The 17,185-nt window shown below is 49.1% G+C and overlaps 4 protein-coding genes across 4 annotated transcripts; 1 reads left to right on the top strand and 3 right to left on the bottom strand.

Annotated features, from left to right (window-relative positions):
* Positions 1–3,669: 3,669 nt before the first annotated feature.
* NCS57_00007800 (PNP-UDP-1 domain-containing protein) lies at positions 3,670–7,053 on the bottom strand (the record flags this gene model as incomplete). The annotated part of the gene is made up of 3 exons (XM_053050170.1): positions 3,670–5,152; positions 5,210–6,008; positions 6,060–7,053. 3 exons carry the CDS (start codon positions 7,051–7,053, stop codon positions 3,670–3,672), a joined length of 3,276 nt encoding a protein of 1,091 aa, XP_052918685.1.
* A 1,013-nt stretch (positions 7,054–8,066) lies between these two features.
* NCS57_00007900 (NACHT domain-containing protein) lies at positions 8,067–11,329 on the bottom strand (the record flags this gene model as incomplete). The annotated part of the gene is made up of 7 exons (XM_053050171.1): positions 8,067–8,668; positions 8,720–9,162; positions 9,550–9,661; positions 9,714–9,833; positions 9,915–10,712; positions 10,766–10,958; positions 11,021–11,329. 7 exons carry the CDS (start codon positions 11,327–11,329, stop codon positions 8,067–8,069), a joined length of 2,577 nt encoding a protein of 858 aa, XP_052918686.1.
* A 389-nt stretch (positions 11,330–11,718) lies between these two features.
* NCS57_00008000 (uncharacterized protein) lies at positions 11,719–15,590 on the top strand (the record flags this gene model as incomplete). The annotated part of the gene is made up of 12 exons (XM_053050172.1): positions 11,719–12,369; positions 12,425–13,002; positions 13,054–13,161; positions 13,221–13,426; positions 13,492–13,522; positions 13,579–13,772; positions 13,866–14,778; positions 14,833–15,018; positions 15,081–15,128; positions 15,240–15,342; positions 15,419–15,517; positions 15,570–15,590. 12 exons carry the CDS (start codon positions 11,719–11,721, stop codon positions 15,588–15,590), a joined length of 3,138 nt encoding a protein of 1,045 aa, XP_052918687.1.
* A 518-nt stretch (positions 15,591–16,108) lies between these two features.
* Positions 16,109–16,864, bottom strand: NCS57_00008100 (uncharacterized protein; the record flags this gene model as incomplete). The annotated part of the gene is made up of 1 exon (XM_053050173.1): positions 16,109–16,864. One exon carries the CDS (start codon positions 16,862–16,864, stop codon positions 16,109–16,111), a length of 756 nt encoding a protein of 251 aa, XP_052918688.1.
* Positions 16,865–17,185: the final 321 nt, after the last annotated feature.

Consider the following 17,185-nt stretch of genomic DNA (forward strand, 5'->3'; position numbering starts at 1 on the left):
CTATGGAGCTACATTTGCTCATTTCGCCGACTCTTGGCTGCCGGATATACCGAATACATTCGTTACGGAAGCACATGAGAAAATCAGCGACGATGGCCTCCGATTCCCCGACAACGTTTTCTTCAGTTCTGACACATACTTTGGGGATATGAATACACATATCGAATCAGCACTCACCGTCAAGAGTCTAGCTTTTGCCGGCTTCGACCCCATCACAACCTTGCTCATGTTTCCAAGGGACGAGACTGGCTGCCCCCAGGGGCTGATACCATGGCTTGACGGGATATCAAGTCGGTATCATGGTGAGCTCCGGTCTGACAGAGACACATTTAGCTTCATCGGCGGCAAAGCAGAAGGCCTCATCGAGAACGACCTGGAACAATGTCCACACGTTTATCGAGCCCTGCGTGCCAAAGTTCCAGGCCCGTTTTACATTGATGGCATTTTTCGAGACCCGCACAGCGTTTTACAACTTCATGTTTGCCAGCAGCGTGCATGGGTCTTCATGGACGATGCTCGACACTATCCTCACCAAGACCTATCCCGTCACTTTCCAACTCTGAAGCAACTCCGGCAGCAGCTTGGGCGATACGCGCTGATAGGTAACCGCTCTGCCCGCTCCATCCATCGTGCTGCCCTGCGCAGGCAAAAAACATGGCACGATGAGCGTGAAGGGTGTTTTATACCAGCCATTGATAGGGGAGGTTGGGAGGAAGACGTTGACCCTGGAGACAATCAGTATGAGGGGCGTTTCTTTTCTCACACAGCGATGAGTAGTTGAGCAGATTGCAAGATTGGCGAGAAATATGTACAGAATAAGAAGAATGCATCCTTAACCAGATATTCAGTCATAACAGAACGCGGATGAACCATGGGAAGAGCCTGAGAGCTGCAAGGCGCCGAAAAATACGGTGCACGCCACGGTGGCATATGACGGTAGGCTATAGAGTGCGAAAAAGTATTGCTCGTCGCGTAGACACATGGTTTTGAAAGCCTCCCATATTGGAATGCGAGTGAACGTATAGTCGGCACTCACAATGACTGCGTCGTGATTGTAGAGTTCCTCTTCGAAGTTCTGATCCATGTCAAGGAGAGTCCAGGTGCTGAACCCAATCAAAAATGAGAGTACACCGAGCCACAACCCAAAACGTGGAATCCGGCAGACGAGAAGGTGAGGATAGTTGCAGGCTCAGGTTGCCATGTTGGAACAACTTAATATCGATTTCAGGCAGTTCTCGAGATGAGCACTGCTTTCCGGGCAGTTACGAAATATTTGAAAGAGTCCCCGTAAATTTGGTCCGCCACGTTCTGTTGGTGGCCGTCTGTGGGTGCTTCTCAAGACTGAGGCTATCGCCGTTTCGAACAACATGGCAAGGATTGCTCTTAATGCATGGCCCAAGTTCCTCTCGAGTTGGAGTATCTGCATTTTAAGTAACCCTAATGATTAGGCCGTAATCAGGTTACGGTGTTGTACGGTATTGGGTTTTGATACCGTCATGTATTAATGACTATGTGTTTTGCTGTTGTGGCTAATAGCTTCTTGTCATCATTGCGGACAATAATAATAATGCTTAGACCGTCTGATCTCGGACTAGCTCTGTAGCATAGATGATGCCTTGGGGGTTGCCGTGCATGATATATGGCGAACGTGGCCGGGTCTGTCGCCGCCAAATCAGCCCTGTCAAGACACATGCGCAGGCCAAGGTCATCGACAGAGGGAAAGCAACCGAGACAACCAGGACGAATCTATCTCCTGCCTCAGGCACCAAAGATAGGCGGCTTCAGTGACCCCACTTGTCTAGCGTTTTACGATTCTCCCTCCCGCCTGTTTACCACACCTCCTTTTTGCTAATGCTTAAACACGCAGCAGCTTTGTTACGACTGCCAAGAAGATGCCTAAAGCTCGACAAAATTTCGACGACGTTGCGTGGGATAGAAATGACGAAGCTTGGGAGAAGTCCCAGAAGCAGCTCCGGCTCAAATCCACCTGCCGCCTAGTCGAGTCTCTAGCCCAAAAGGGCTTGGGGAAGAGGGCGTCGCAAGTCTCTCCGATATTCTTTGGAGGGTTTAATGTGCTTTATTGAATTCACCTTGAAGGAGATGACTCTAATGTTATTGTTCGACTACCATGCCCCGATCTGGTCCAGTTTCCGGAAGAAAAGACGCTCTACGAGGCCGCAACTATGGCATACCTTGCCCAAAATACACCTGTCCCGGTTCCAACTATCTTTCACTACGCTTCTTCCTCAGACGTTGGACCAGTCATAATCCTGCAATATGTTAAGAATATGCGAGATATGTCAGACGCCCTTGCGATCCCTAACCGGGATCTAGATGAGACACTAGTCCTAAACCCAACCATTGACAAGGATACGCTTAGACGGCTGTATAATAACATTGCTGTTCTCTTAATGCGGCTCTTAAAACCTGGCTTTCCCCGGATTGGATCATTGGTAGAGATTGCAAAAGGCCACTATTCGGTTGCTGGACGACCCATCACCCAGAACATGAATAATATGATCTAACTTGCTAATATTCCAAAAGCGGTGCTTCCGTTAGAGAATAAGACCTATGAGAATGCTAACGACTGGTATACTGCTCTGGCGGAAATGCACATGGCATAACTACTCTTCCAGCATAACGATCTTGTCCGCTCAGAGGATAACTGCCGAAATAAATATATGGCCCGCTATTTATTTCACTTGCTTGCAAACCAAGGTCGATTATCTTCCTTCGGATTTGTCGAGGATAACTGGTCGGCCCAGTCTAACTCTTCGAAATTTACCTGCTTAAGACCGAACGGTTCGGACTCTTTCCGTCTTTGGTGCGACGACTTGAGGCCAGCTAATCTTCTCCTAAGTCAAGAGGACGACATCGTTGCGGTTATCGACTGGGAGTTCGCATATGTTTTACCAACGCAATTCAGCCTTGATCCTCCTTGGTGGCTCTTGTTGGAAGTTCCTGAGATGTGGTCTTCCGGAATCGATGACTAGGCTAATGTTTATGATATCCGACTCAAGACTTGGCTACTTGCGATGGAAGATGCCGAATGCGTCGCGACTGATAACCTACCGTTCAAACTATCCTCTTATATGCGTGAAAGTTGGTTGAGCGGTCGCTTCTGGCTTAACTATGCCTTAAGAAAGAGTTGGGCCTTTGACGCAATCTATTGGAAGTACTTGGACGGAAGGTTCTTTGGTCCCCGAGAAACAAATATCTTGGAAGATCAGTTCTGGAAGACAAGAGTACATCTTCTAGGAGAAGAAGGAAGAAAAAATATGGACATGGTCGTGCAAAGAAAGATGGACGAGGCGAAAGAACGTGCCTTGGTAGACTGGGATCCAAGCATGGCAAAGGAACTTCTACACGAGACACTGAGAGGGAGTGAAGACTTGAAGGTCTAAGTAATAGCGAAAGAGTCTAATCCTTTTTAACTTAGAGAAATTGGTGCTCCAGGCTTGGTAGGCCCCTTGAGCGGCTTCCCCTACATCGACGTTGCGCATCTGAACTATTCTAGCCATCGTTTTATGCCAGACTACTTTTATTTACGCCCAAGACTATTCGGACCAGGTACTCGATCACTTTCGGGACAAAAGCAACTAACACATCAAAGTGCAATAAGAAACAATACGACTGTGATTAACCGCAGATGTCCTTGACATCCATCAATCAACGACTCCGATTATCGACCAGTAGCTTGAATATATCCCAGTGCCCTTTCTCTTTCGCTCGCGTCATCGCATCCTTTCCTCCTGGCTCTTTCAATTCCACTCGGGCACCATGATCGAGCAGGAGCTTGACAACGGCCCCATGCCCAAGCTCAGCAGCTCGTGACAGAGGTGTCCTGATCCCAGCCGGTTTGTGATACAGTCTACTCCCAAAATTGTTTCCGAGATCGTAGAATTCTCTGAAAGCGTCTTGATTGACGCCTTTACCGACTAGCCAAAACGGAGGGCTTGTCGAGCTCTGCTCGAGCTCCTCTTCGGAAGCTAGAGAACTATCACCGCTTTCGATTGGGTTGCCAAATATTTCCCGGTTATTCAAAACCACGTTAAAGAGATGGATTGGTAGGCAATAAGCATAGTCAGTCTCTGCGCCACTATTCAGTAGCATCTTGACGATATCTGGAAACCCTGCTTCTATTGCTTGTGTCAATAGCGTTCGAAAGCTCAAACCTCGTGGAAAAGCATAAGCTTGTGGAACTTCTGGGAGTTTCAGATCTGGTCTTAACTTTTGCCAAATAGGGAGGTCGTGCCTGAAAGGATATCTCAGGTTCACATCAACCCTGCCACCTGCCAGAAACAGCTCTACCACTCTGTTTTGTCCTTCCCAAACCGCCCAGAGCAATGGCGTTATTCCCTTGGTGTCAGCCTGAAGCGGATCATAGCCGTGGCGTAAGAGACTGTTGACTTGATCGACCAGTCCAAATGATGCCGCGAGATGGAGCCCCGTGACCCTACGGTCAGGCCGTATTCTTCCAACTTTGGTGAACTGCAGGAGATAGAACGATGAAACGACGTTGGTCCCTGAGTTTAGGAAGGACATGATTCGCTTGCTTATATCTTTGTTCTTGGTTCCATTCTCTTCGAAACTGTCACGCGCGTGATGGCCCCAATTCTGCGCTGCATAGCCAGAGAAGGGGCTTTCCAGTAGGAGGTACATTGCATCGGCAACCGCCATAAGAGGCTTGTGTATACGGATGCCAGATGAAAGATATTGGACACACGCCTTTGTCATGAAGGACGCTGCCCCCGCAAAATAGCCCCGGTTTCGTTCAAAATACTCCTGGGCGGTCTGATGAGCTAGTCGGATGATGTCGCTTTCTCTGTCGACAACTACTAGGCCAGCAAAAAGTGCCAGTAGGTCGGGGAGTTTGGGGATGTAGTCAGGGTTGAAAGCCTTTTCGCCCTTTCCAACGGCAAGAGCGTGTAAGAGTTCCAAAGTCGCCAGTGGCCTTTTCGAATGCACGATCCACAGCAATGCCTCCATTGCCATGTCCTTTTGTGGTTGATTTGTGATCCTCTTCATGATTTGGTCGTAGGCATCATCTAGCGCCGGTTCCCCCTTTCCTAGGCTCTGTAAAGCTTCCAAGAGGTGCCCCTTTGTTGGCTGAGAGAGCAATAAGTCAGTTTGGAATTTTGCAAGAAGGAACCTGACCTATTGTTAGCTTGCGCCTTTCTCAAATTTGAAGAAGTCTATGATAACATACATTCCACTAGCAGCTTCCAAGACTCCTTTCTCGACCATCAGGCGCATGTCAACATCACACAAATAGTCAGGGCAGTTGTGCTGTATTCTGTCCTGTAAATACTTGAGGATATCTTCATCAGCTGCTTTGATGTCTCTCGAGAGGCATCCTCGAAAGAGGGGTATAGCCTCTGGCTTGAATCGGGAAGTGGCAAAGATGTTAAAACCACCGTCTTTTTGGAGTGTATGCAGCCCATCCAGGAACTTGGATAAGTTGGGAGGGTGACACTCGTCTAGTGCGTCAAGGAGAATGAAATTCTTTGAGTTCTTCGAGCATACATCGCGAATGGTCTCAATAGTAGCCTCCAGTGCTGGCCTGGTACGAAATGTCTCGTGTTTCCCAAAGAGATCTGTGACGGACGAGAGAAGAGGGGAGCTTCTTTGTGCGAGCTGCCTCAATAAACTCAAAAGAAGCTCTTCAGGCTGCTGGATATCTTGCTTCCGGAAATTGAAGTAAATGTAAGCAATCCCCACGGTCGGGTCGCTGCCAAACCGTTGGCATAAGTGGTCGATGACGATTGATGTGATGAGCGTTTTGCCCGCACCAGGAATCCCATGGCAGAATAACTTGTGTGTTTTCGATGTTACCCAGGTTTGGAACTCTTGTGAGTCCAGGAACCATTGGCCAGTTCCGGGTTGTCGTTGTCTGAACAAGTCGTTATGCTGAGGGGCGTAGTCCACCGGAGTGAGCCATTCAAGAATCTTGGTAGCATCACGATCGTGTTTCGCACCGACAAGAGTATCGACATCCTCTCTGATGCCTTTATTACAGTTAATAATTATGCGCAGAGGCTAGACTGGCAGCGACTAACCTTGGACAAGCTCCCGCACTTGCTCCAGCTCCTCAACCTTCTGAAGCGGAACCTCCAACAACAGCATTCTAGCATATGCGGCAGCGGCCATGGCTGCATACTGCTGCCAGTCCCCATTTTTGTGCGAGTCGGCATAATCGCTGATGCCCCGGATAACCAGACAAGGCCACTCGTTCATAAGACCCGCCGCTTCCATCTCGAAGCACAAGACGTTTTCCTTCTCTGCGATGCTGTCACGCCGCCGGGCGTCCTTGATGACCATATTGCCAGATCCAATGTTGCCGTAGTGAATCTTGGGGTTATTGGACTTCCGAGGCTTGCGCTCGACCATGGTCTTAAGGTTCTGGTCCTCGTTGCACGCGTCGCATTCGTCGCCTCCGAGGTGAGGATAATCGGGTCTGAAGAGTATGTCCTTTTCGGAGCCGGGATAAGCCCAATCTTCCTGGTCATCGCACTTTTCCAGGGCCTTCTTAAGGATCCTTGAGAGATTCTTGCCCTGTTTAGGATCTGATCTCAGCGTGCGCAACGTGGATAAAAGGAGCTTTGGAGGCTTGTTCATAACGCCCACGCGGACAAAGGTATCGATTTGCATTCTCCCCATATCGTACTGGATGACACCGCCTCCTTGACCGTCGGGCTCAGAAACAACAACATCGCCAAGCCGAATGTCGTTCTTCTTGCTTGGTACGCCGCCTCCGATTCCCACCATGAGAATGAATCTCAATTTAGGAAACGTGTGTACCATTGACTTGACAGCGCTGGTGGCAGAGCTGATGCCATACTCAGGCAAAACGGGCATAACAATATTGTGCTGCTTGATGTTACCCAGAACGTAGCTATTCTCATCATTGCGGTGTTGATGTGAGAGACGCTCATGTTCTTGGTCGAGCATAGCACGGGCGGCCCCAAGTTCCTCTGAAAGTGCAGAAATCCAGCCGATGGTGTAATGTTCGGGAGGAAAGCTGGGCTTCTCCTCAGGCTCGGAATCAGACATATTTGCTGTAGCTGATTCCTCGCTCTTGGCAAATAATGCAGAGCGGTCGTGACAAGTGGTTGAACGAACAAAATCAAGTCAAAGAATGGAGCTCTCGGAGAAGAAGGGGACGTGGTTTGGGTGCTTTCCACTGGTGACTTATCAAGGCATTAATGCTGCGCCCCCGCCCAGCTGATTGCATCTTCAGGTAAGCTATGGTGGTTTCAACGAATGAGATACATTTTCACAACCGCTGTGCCGGGTTATCACGCATTTTGCGCTCAGCAGGGGGGAAGCGGATCCACCCTCGCAGTAGTAAAAAAAGATACGACACATCAAATCAACAGTGTCTAATTTCTAACGTAAAAAGGCCCCTAAATAGAAGAAATAAAATATAAGAAAAATAATAGAGGTAACCAAATAGAGTGTTTAAATATTTATAGTATCTTTTCTTGTTTTTATATCTTATTTAGCTCATAGTTAGGCTATAAGGTGCATACTCTTTATTGGCTTAACTGAGCGCAGTCGCCCTGGTGTCTTGAGTTTTTTACGACCGCGTGCCTCCGCTGAGTAATCCAGTTGCGGCGCACCACTATAGGAATAAGTGGGATTACCTGCCCTCCGGCCAGCCTAGCACCGCCCATGGCGTCTTTTCACTGTGATTTCAACCTTACCCCCTTTGATGATATATGCTATGGCCGCACTGTGGATAGGTGAGCTGCCGAGCGAGCATTAATGCCTAGTTGTTCCACTCTACTTCTCATAGAGAGAGTGTGTTGGGCACAATGGGCAGGAAGGAAATCGCCGAGCTTCCACTGCCACAAAGTCTCAAGGGTGCTGCTGCAAGGCGGCCCACAAGGCAACCAACCTATTTCTTAATTTACCTTTTTACATACTATAAGGTTAAATTACCTTTTAATATTTATGTCTTTCTTTACCTAATACTTATTATATCCCCCCTTAAGGACTTATTACATTTATTATTAATATAATTATTTCTATTATATATACTATTGTTATATCTGCTGCATTTGTTATTGCTGCTGCTGCTGCATCATGAGCTGCTGCTGATTCCTACGCTGTATCATCCCTTGCTGGAACAGTTTTTGAGCTCGTGAGATGCTGGTTTGCTTAAGCTTCTCATTGATCTCCGCCGGGATCCTGTCTTGAGACCCGTGTTTGAGAATGGCTTGCTGCAACAGTTGATGGTAGATAACCCGCGCATTATGCTGGATCTGAGCCTGGATGGGGTTCATTTCACGCCGTTCTCCCATGTTAGGCAGGGCGGCTTTGACCCTCAGTTTCCTCTTGCGTTTGCCGTGGCAGTCTGACTGGTGCCTTTTTAGGGCCCTGCTAGAACCGAATGGTGGGTATTGACAACCTGGCTCGACACAGGGGAATCTCGGCGTGTGTTCGATTTCGTGAGCGACGCGTTGGTCATTATCTTCAAAGCCTTTTGTGGCGTAGGTACACGAAGGGAAGCGGCATGGATAGGCGTGACCGCTGAAATTGCCACGGAATTGTTCAAGTTCCGATCGTGTCAAGTCTGAGTGCTCCCGGATGCTCATCAGCTGTTGGATGGTTATCTCATAGTTTTCGGAAATGTTGTGAATATGGGTAGGATTCTTCAGCACGCCTGGCTCACAATGTTAGCTTCGCCCCATCTATTGCAGTCAGGTTTACTAACCTCCCAGTTCTGAGTCGCCAGGCAACAGCCGTCGCTCGGTGTGAGCTCTCAGGCCAATAGTAGCATCATACCATAGACTCGGAAGACGTCTAATCTTGTCGAGTTCCTCGACTGTCGGTCCCGAAGCGAAGTCGTCATGACCTGGTCGTGATGTTGCCAATGCATCCGATAACTGTGCAGCTATCTCCTCAAATCGAGGATCCCAATCTTTTATTGGGAGCGAGACCATCTCTTGCAATCCAACGCACCAGAATCTACTAGCATAAGGAATAAAACCCCATACCCCTCGAAGAAGTTGCATATCCCGAGTGCTCTGAGAGAAATGCCTGTTAAAAACGTTGAATGCGGTGCGGAGACATCTTAACGAGGCAAGACCGTTTTCCCAGAGAATCGTTTGTTCCGAAATTCTAACGGATCTTTTGCAGGTCTCGCTTTGAAGATAACTAATTCGGTGGTTAGGGTTCTAACTGTAGAATTCGTGATGATAATACCTACTCTTTGACCGAGCCATGAATGAATGAAAGAGTCGAATTTCTCCTTTCTTCAACAAGTGGTTTACAAGTTTCAAGGATATACGACGGGATAGGTCGTGAACCGATCGGACCATCGGAGTGAAATAACATGGCGGACTGCAGCTCTGCTTTTCGAAGTGGGCGTTTGGCAAACGCGATCCAGCCGAACATTGTTCTCAGTCGGAGAGCGGAGCGGGAGTCGAGATCGGATAGAATGCGGGACAAGATCTTGTCATAGCTATTTTTCAAGCCGTGAGACTCTGCATCAATAAACCACTCTCAAGTAGCGGGAAGTTAAACAGATAGGAGGGTACTCACAATTCTGAGAGTTCCCGTGGAAGGCTGTCGACCGCGTTCTTGAACTCGTCCTCGTTGTAAAAGAAGTTCGCAGCAAGGTAATTCAAGACCAAGCATGCCCATAGAAACATTCCTAATGATCCAGTTGGCTGAATTCATTACCTGAAGAGGGAAAGCAGAATTACCATCAGACTTGACCCCGATCTGGGTTGCTATACCTCGAAGGCCTTCTTCTGAGATCCCAAGCTCCATCAACTTGTTGCGCATGACCTGAAGTCTCATGTCAGCAAATTTCGTAATAGCCACTGTCAGATTAGCTTTCTCCTCCGAAAGAGAGACGCATGGCCTTCTCTTCAGCTTTTCATGGAGTGGCACTGTGTCCCTACTGGATATTAGGACCTTGCAGGGGTCCCCGTTGGCCACCAGGCGATCCATCATTCGAACGAGGCGACGCTGCTTATCAGGGGGGCATTCGTCCAATCCGTCCAACACAATATATACAGGACTCTGATTCTTGTTGCCCCCGGAAAGCACTTCAACCGAAGTCTCGAGAAGTTTCTCAAGGAGAGGGAGGGTAGCCTGTTTGCTCCCGACATACTCTTCATAGATATGGGCCACAAGGTCGCCATCGCCTCGAACGGACTGAAGAAGCAAAGCCTTTATGATTTGGTCGTAGAGTGTCGAGGAACTCTGGGAATATGAGCAGAAGTGTCGGATCACCAGTGGGTTGTTCTGGCTGTCGAGGAACCTCAGTAGTCCATCAGCGATAACGCTCTTTCCAGTCCCGGGGCCTCCCTGGAGCCATAGGAAAGGAGTGTCGGGCGTTGGTCGGAGCCATGCAGCCACTTCTGATTTCTTCAACACCCAGTCGACGGTCCCTGGAGAGTTGACGCTAACACTTGCGAGCGAATCCTGAAGAATGATCTGGTCTGAGTCGTCCAGCCTAAGCCAGGTGATTAAGCCTTGAACCTGCCGCGCTGTTTGTTCTCGCTCTTCCCGGGCGAGCCTTTCTAAGCTTTCAGCTTTCCAGGACTCCAGTTCCTTTCTCATTTCCCGAGCCTCGAGGATGTTGTGGGCGTTGACCTCTTTGTCGATGAGCGCTGCGTGCCTCTTGAGGTCGTCGAGAATGTTATCAAACTTGCGTTCAAATCGGCCCCATGACGTCGCGAAGAGAGTTTTCCAGCCTAGGAATAGGGTAAGCCAAGGATGGTAAAAGATTCACGCAAGGTTTGCTTACAACGACGGGTGACAAATTTGTAGGCTGCTTTATGAAATTGCAGAATGTCGGCGTAAAAGATGGCAAAGGTAGGATAGAGCTGGGGTTTATCCTTGAATGATTGCTCCAAGAGTTGAAATCTCCGAAGCGAGTCGGCAACCTGGGAGTACGCTTTGATGAGCCGCTCAAAAGCGTGGACGTAATCACTCGAGATCTTGACATGGTTAGGGACTTTATCTTCAACAGTCCTACTAGGGAGAGAAGACGAGTACTTACTTTGAGAATAAGTTTTATAGGGGCCCATATCCACGCCAGATACTCGGTCCCATTACACAATACTTCAATGACCTTGGAGTAGTGCTCCAAACCTAGGAAAAGCGGCTCCAGCCTCCGCATATTACGCAGGGACTGTCGTGCTGCCAGCTGCCTCTCAATCTCGATGGCGGCCCTCCTGACATCTCCGATTGTTGTTGATGCGAAGTCGCGAGAGTCGACTGGACAAATTGCGCGTTCCAAGTCTTTGAAGGCTTTCTTGATCGTCTCCCTGCCCGCTGATTGGGCAGCTGATGGGGCCTTCAGCGACATTATGTGTGATGGACGGTAGAAATAGTAGAAGAAGAAATTAGGAACAAGCTGAACATTTGCTGAGAATACGGGTATTAATGATGGGTCTTAGAGAGCCCGGTTCAGGGGGGTTGAATATAACACCTCCCTGGCCAGCACTGACACCAAAATTATATGGGGAGAGCGGTTCAACCCACCTGTCGTTTTGCACCTTTCAAGCCATCTTGTCTCTTTACTCCCTCGGCGGCGGCTGTGTCCTGCAGCCAGATTATTACTGACCTATGATCACAGCCTGAGCGGCATTCTGCCTTGCTGCCTGATGCACTGGTTCTATCCAATAATTAGGCGACACGCCTACTACAAGTAGTTGCGCTTTCAAGACAGGAATCACATCACCTAGCGCCATTACCATGAACCCTCACATCCCAACTGCCAAGGACTCTGAAGTTGTTGAATCGAGCTCTGCAATCATGGATCCTCGGAGGAGGAAGCGACGTCGGCCAGACGATGAAAGCGGATCAGAGGTTGCACCTCTTGAGACGCGGCCATTCCATCATATCCAACAAAGTTCAATTGCGCCCACTGAGGACTGGGCATTGCCCCCAAGGCTCTCGCCGTGGATCGAGTTTTCCTCAGCGGAGATGTCATCACCAGTCGTCACGGATCCTCAATACCGGGTCGAGGCCGACTTTTCCTTAGTTACCCCGATGGAAAACTCGTATGCTCAACATAGTGCAATTCTGATCGACCCTACAACTCTACAGACTTCATCTTGGGGTGCTCCAACAAGCATAAGCGAGAGCACGAGCCCATTTCGACAACAGGCTGAGTTTATTTTACCAGAGACTACTTCTCAATACACTCCGGTCATAGTGGATTGGCAACAGACCAGGCCACAAACTTTCGGGACAATCGAAGGCGTCTCCAGTGAGAGTTACTACGTGGAAGGATCCCTCCTGAAGTCCAATACCGAGATTGACAACACACAGAGATCGACAGGATCCTCCTCAGCAAGTCAGGTCGAGGTCGGGGCTGCAGGGGATCTCGTGTGCTATGGCATGGTATGTGTCACGGATGTGCGTCGTCTAGGTCAAGCGCTGATAACTGGTTGCATAGGTAGTCGGGTTCCATGGAAATTATACCAAGCCTAGTTGGCAGCAAGAACGGGGTGAATTTCCTGTGACCATCGAGTCTAGTCACAAATTCACCGCTGTTTCAAACGCCGAGCTTCATGGCACATTCGCTTCAGAATTCGTCGACATCATGCAAGCACTGCTGGACGTACCTAGTCTGCAATTCCAGGTCACCTGCACCGTCGACGATATTCCTTCTCAGTCTGCCATGACGACGTCACGACTTGGGCCATTGTCAGTGCCGTGCGCACTTTCAGTCATCGTTTATGGGCCCAAGGACATGTGCGAGAATGTAGGGGACTTCTTTCAAGATATCGACATGTACTTGCAAGACCCCAAAGGCTGTAACTTGGATGTCAAGTACTGCAATCCCCATCGTCTCTCATCGCTCAACGTCGATGAGTGTCCGATGACGTCTGACCTTGCTGCAAGTGTTATGCACCTTGGTACGGCTCTCTTTGAGGACGTATCTCGTGAGACTGGCCTTTTGGATATCTTCGACTCAAGCCAAAGCTTGCCTGAAACCCCTCAACCACAAGCAATTCTCCCTTGCCTTAAGAAGTATTCTTCCTGCACCTAGTCAAACCTTCGAGCTGCTGATAATATCGCTAGGCACCAAAAACAGGCACTGACCTTTCTGCTGCAACGAGAAACTGGCTGGAACTTGGATCCTCGATCAGCCGACTTCTGGGACCTAAGACAAACGAGTCAAGCAATATGGTATGACTGACACCAGTCAAAAGCATGAACCTTACTTATTAATCTCACCAATATCCCAGCTTCATCAACAGGATTTCTAAATCATGTCATCCTAATGAACCTCCCGAGTTTCGCGGCGGCATCGTTGCTGATCCCATGGGTCTGGGCAAAACCTTGACCATGATTTCCCTGATAGCAACAGACAAAGCCCAGGTTGTCCGCAACCAAATCTCACCTATGTCCACTTTGAGATCCATGCCATCACTGATCCTTGTCCCGCCACCTCGTGAGTAGTAGTAGTTTTCTCGGCAAAGCAGGAGGATGCTTGAAAATTAACCAACTCTTTCATAGTTCTCGACACTTGGGAGGAGCAGTTATCCCAGTAAGCTTCATATCGGATATGTTGGCCTTTGTATTAGCTGCTGACCAAGACTCAAGGCACGTTAGACGAGGTGGATTAACCTGGCGACGCCACTACGGAAAGGAGAGGCTCAGCGAAACGGACAACTTGACTCAGTGGGATATTATCCTCTCAACGTATCATACTGTAACTGCAGACTGGGGTGGCGGACAAAGAGCCGGGAGCAGCACTATCTTCTCCACTACGTGGAAGCGGATTATCCTGGATGAAGGTATGTGGTGGCAATTCTTTTCAATCCTTCTTCGTCATAACAAGTACCACAATGCTTGGGAATGATCTGCCACATAGACACTAACTCAGCTAGCCCATGTGATCCGGAACACGCAATCCCAAATGTCCAAGGCTGTATGCGCCCTCGATGCTGCGGCGAGGTGGGCGGTCACCGGCACGCCTATCCAGAATCGCATTGGGGACCTTGCAGCTCTCCTAAAGTTCATCCGAGCGCATCCGTACGACGAAGCCAAGCGCTTTGAGTTGGATATTGGACAGATGTGGAAGACCGGGGATATCAAGGAGGCGGCCAGAAGACTCAAGGATCTTTCAAGCGGCTTGATTCTCCGGCGGCCAAAGACAGTCATTGACCTTCCCCCAAGGAAGGATCTGAAATGTCGAGTGGATTTCAGTCCTGCTGAAAGGAAGTTCTACGACAAGTTGAGGCATCAAGCCATTACCAGAATGGAGGAAGCCTTCAGCGACGGGGACGGTGGATCAGCATCAAACTCATATATTACAGTCATCCAGAAGATCAATGCCCTGCGGATGGTATGCAATTTGGGTCTACACTATGACTCTAGACACGACCTAGCAGCCAAGGAAGAGTCCGCCAACGGCTCTAAGGATTGGTCTACTAACGCACAACAGGCTTTTGACTTTCAGCAGGAGATGTACTCGGTTCAATGCTCAAACTGCCAGGCTTCGTGTGACATGATGGCTGCGACCCTCGACACAGAGTCACTGGTCCAGCCATGCTTCGCAAGCTGCCTGTCATTCTTGTGCAGTGATTGCGTCCAGAGATGGAATATACTGAACAAACCTATCACATGTCCGCACGGTTCAACTCACCCCATTGCACCTGTCAACTTGAATTGGACAGCTTTGGATGTGAGCGCCCGGTCGAGTAGTAAGGGTGGTGCTAACGCAGACACCTCAACCCAACTTTCGAGCAAAGTCACGGCTTTAGTTTCGCAACTTGGGAGCCTGCCTGCAGGTGTGAAAAGGTTGGCAAAAGGAAAAGAGGAGTTACGCACCGAATAATGGCTAACGGCATATAGCGTGGTCTTCACAAGCTGGAGAATGACTCTAGATCTTGTCGCCATTGGATTAGATCAAGCGCGCATACGCTACGTGCGGTTTGATGGAAACGTTCCTCAGAAGCAGAGGTCTTCTGTGATCGAAAAGTTCAAGAAAGACCCGTCGGTCACAGTGTTTCTCTTGACCCTTTCCTGTGGTGCAGTTGGGCGAGTTTTTGTCCCTTGTATGAAGGGTCGTAACTAATGTCAACTAACATCTGTCCCTACAGATTGACACTCACCGAAGCATCTCGAGCCTTTCTCATCGAGCCACACTGGTATTTCCACTTCAATCTCTACCCTTTCCAAGCATCCCAAGTCCCTACTCATATATTTTTTGCTTCTACATTTCTATTCCATGGCCCGTTAATAACCCCTGTTATCATTAGGAACCCAACTCTTGAGGAACAGGCGCTGGCAAGAGTTCACAGACTCGGCCAACAGAGGGAAGTCACCACGGTTCGATTTTTCGTGAAGGATACATTTGAAGAGGTGAGTCCGCAGTCATTCCCCCGTCAGCTGTCTTTAGGGAATTGCCAGGAGTTCTGACTATTACTTCAATCACTAGCGAGTTTTGGATGTTCAAAAGTCGAAGAAGAAGTTGGAGGAGGTTTTGTTGGTTCCGAAAGGCGAACGGGGACCAGATGACAGCCTCAGTTGCCTCGAGGTTAGTAAATACGTAGGTGGTTGCGATTTTCTGTGATTAACAATGCTTCTAGGGCCTTCGGTCTCTTGTCTAGGCTTCGTTCCTGACCCATCTCAATCCAGCGCCTATGTAGAACACGATATTGATTGTCTGTGATCTAACCCAAGGGTTACAAGTTCGAAGAGATTGACTGGAACTCAAGTCTTGCCCAAACGTTTACCTATGCCTTGAATAGCTCTAACCTCAATACCCGCGTATTCTTTTTTACGCTGTGTACACAGGGCTTGCCTGCAGACTTAGCAATTGGCATGGGATGGTTACTCTAGAGCACTTAAGCTTTCGGCGATAATATATATGATGTTAAGGTATTTCTAAGTACATTATGTTTTCTAGAGAAGGAGTTATTTCATTGTGTTATGGATGGTTGAGACTTGGGCCGGCCGGAGCCGATTCCTATATACTCTCGAGCCCGTTCGCGACCCCTATTTCAAGCACTCCATCACCTTCCTATATGAAGTCATGCATAAGAAGATGGTATTATGTGGAACTCTCCATTTGTCTATTTGATACCATATCCTCAACTCCACTGCTCTCTCAAAAGTCCCGAGACACCTAGTTGCACTCGTGGTTCTGGTCATCTGAGTACAGATAGTCCTTCTGGATCGTGATTCCAGCGTTGGTCCAAGTCTTGCCACCATCAGCAGTCTCAAAGCCGTCACTAGTGGCACTAGTGAGCGAGAGGGTGTTGCCGTAGTTCGGGTCAGCCGCAGACAGGTGCACGGTGATGTTCTCCCAAGTGTAGCCTTGAAGGGTACCGCAAGACTGCAGATAGCATTCGTTGGCTCCGTAAAACACGGCGGGCTTCATGCCAGCCGCATTGGTCTGTGTCGAGATGACCTTGCCACCGGAGGAGATGGTCTGCTTGACCTCGGAGCCGGCCACGAGCTCAAAGTCGAGCTGGATACCATTTTCAATAGGCAGATAGGGCTGTCCAATTTGACCAGAAGGCGTGTAGGTGCTCGCAGCAACGCACCACTGGTTGTTGTCCGTCTCGCAGCCAGTCGCCCGCTGATCCGGCGCCCAGTTCAGCAGCGGCTGAACGAAACTCTCCTGCGCGACGTCCTTGCCGGTAGGGTCGTCCTGAATGCCGATCCAGAAGGCGAGTTCTTCGTTGCCGCCGGTGGTAGCGTAGCCGCAAGGGACAGACGGCGGAACCAACGAGTATGTAGCCTTGGTGATGGTGACGCCATTCTTGGTAGGTCCGGTGTAGAACATGTTTCCAAACTTGTACTGGCCCTGCCAACCAGCGGCATGAGCACCGCCAGTGGCGGCAGAGAGTAGAAGAGCGGAAGTGACTGAAGAGCGCATGTTGAGTGATTCCTTTTCCAACCTGGGTATAAAGGGAACGATGTACAGAGAATGAAATGAATGTATTTAGTGAGAAACGAAAGATAGTGAATAAAGGTCTTGGCTCGGCAATTCACCTTGGGATCCTTCGGTTTTATTTGCCAGATGTTTCAGAGATGGCCCGGCTATGCGGCTCAGGGGCAGGTTGAAGTTACCAGGATCCAAAAGTGATTGGCCATCATCATTAATCTCTCGTGATTAGGGACGCGTCTGATTAGTGGGTTAATCCACAAAAGCTGTGTCCTAGTATTTTCCCGGTTGCAACTGTTCGTATCGAGTTGA

The sequence above is a fragment of the Fusarium keratoplasticum genome, chromosome 1, assembly GCF_025433545.1.
Source record: "Fusarium keratoplasticum isolate Fu6.1 chromosome 1, whole genome shotgun sequence".
NCBI classification, from domain to species: domain Eukaryota; kingdom Fungi; phylum Ascomycota; class Sordariomycetes; order Hypocreales; family Nectriaceae; genus Fusarium; species Fusarium keratoplasticum.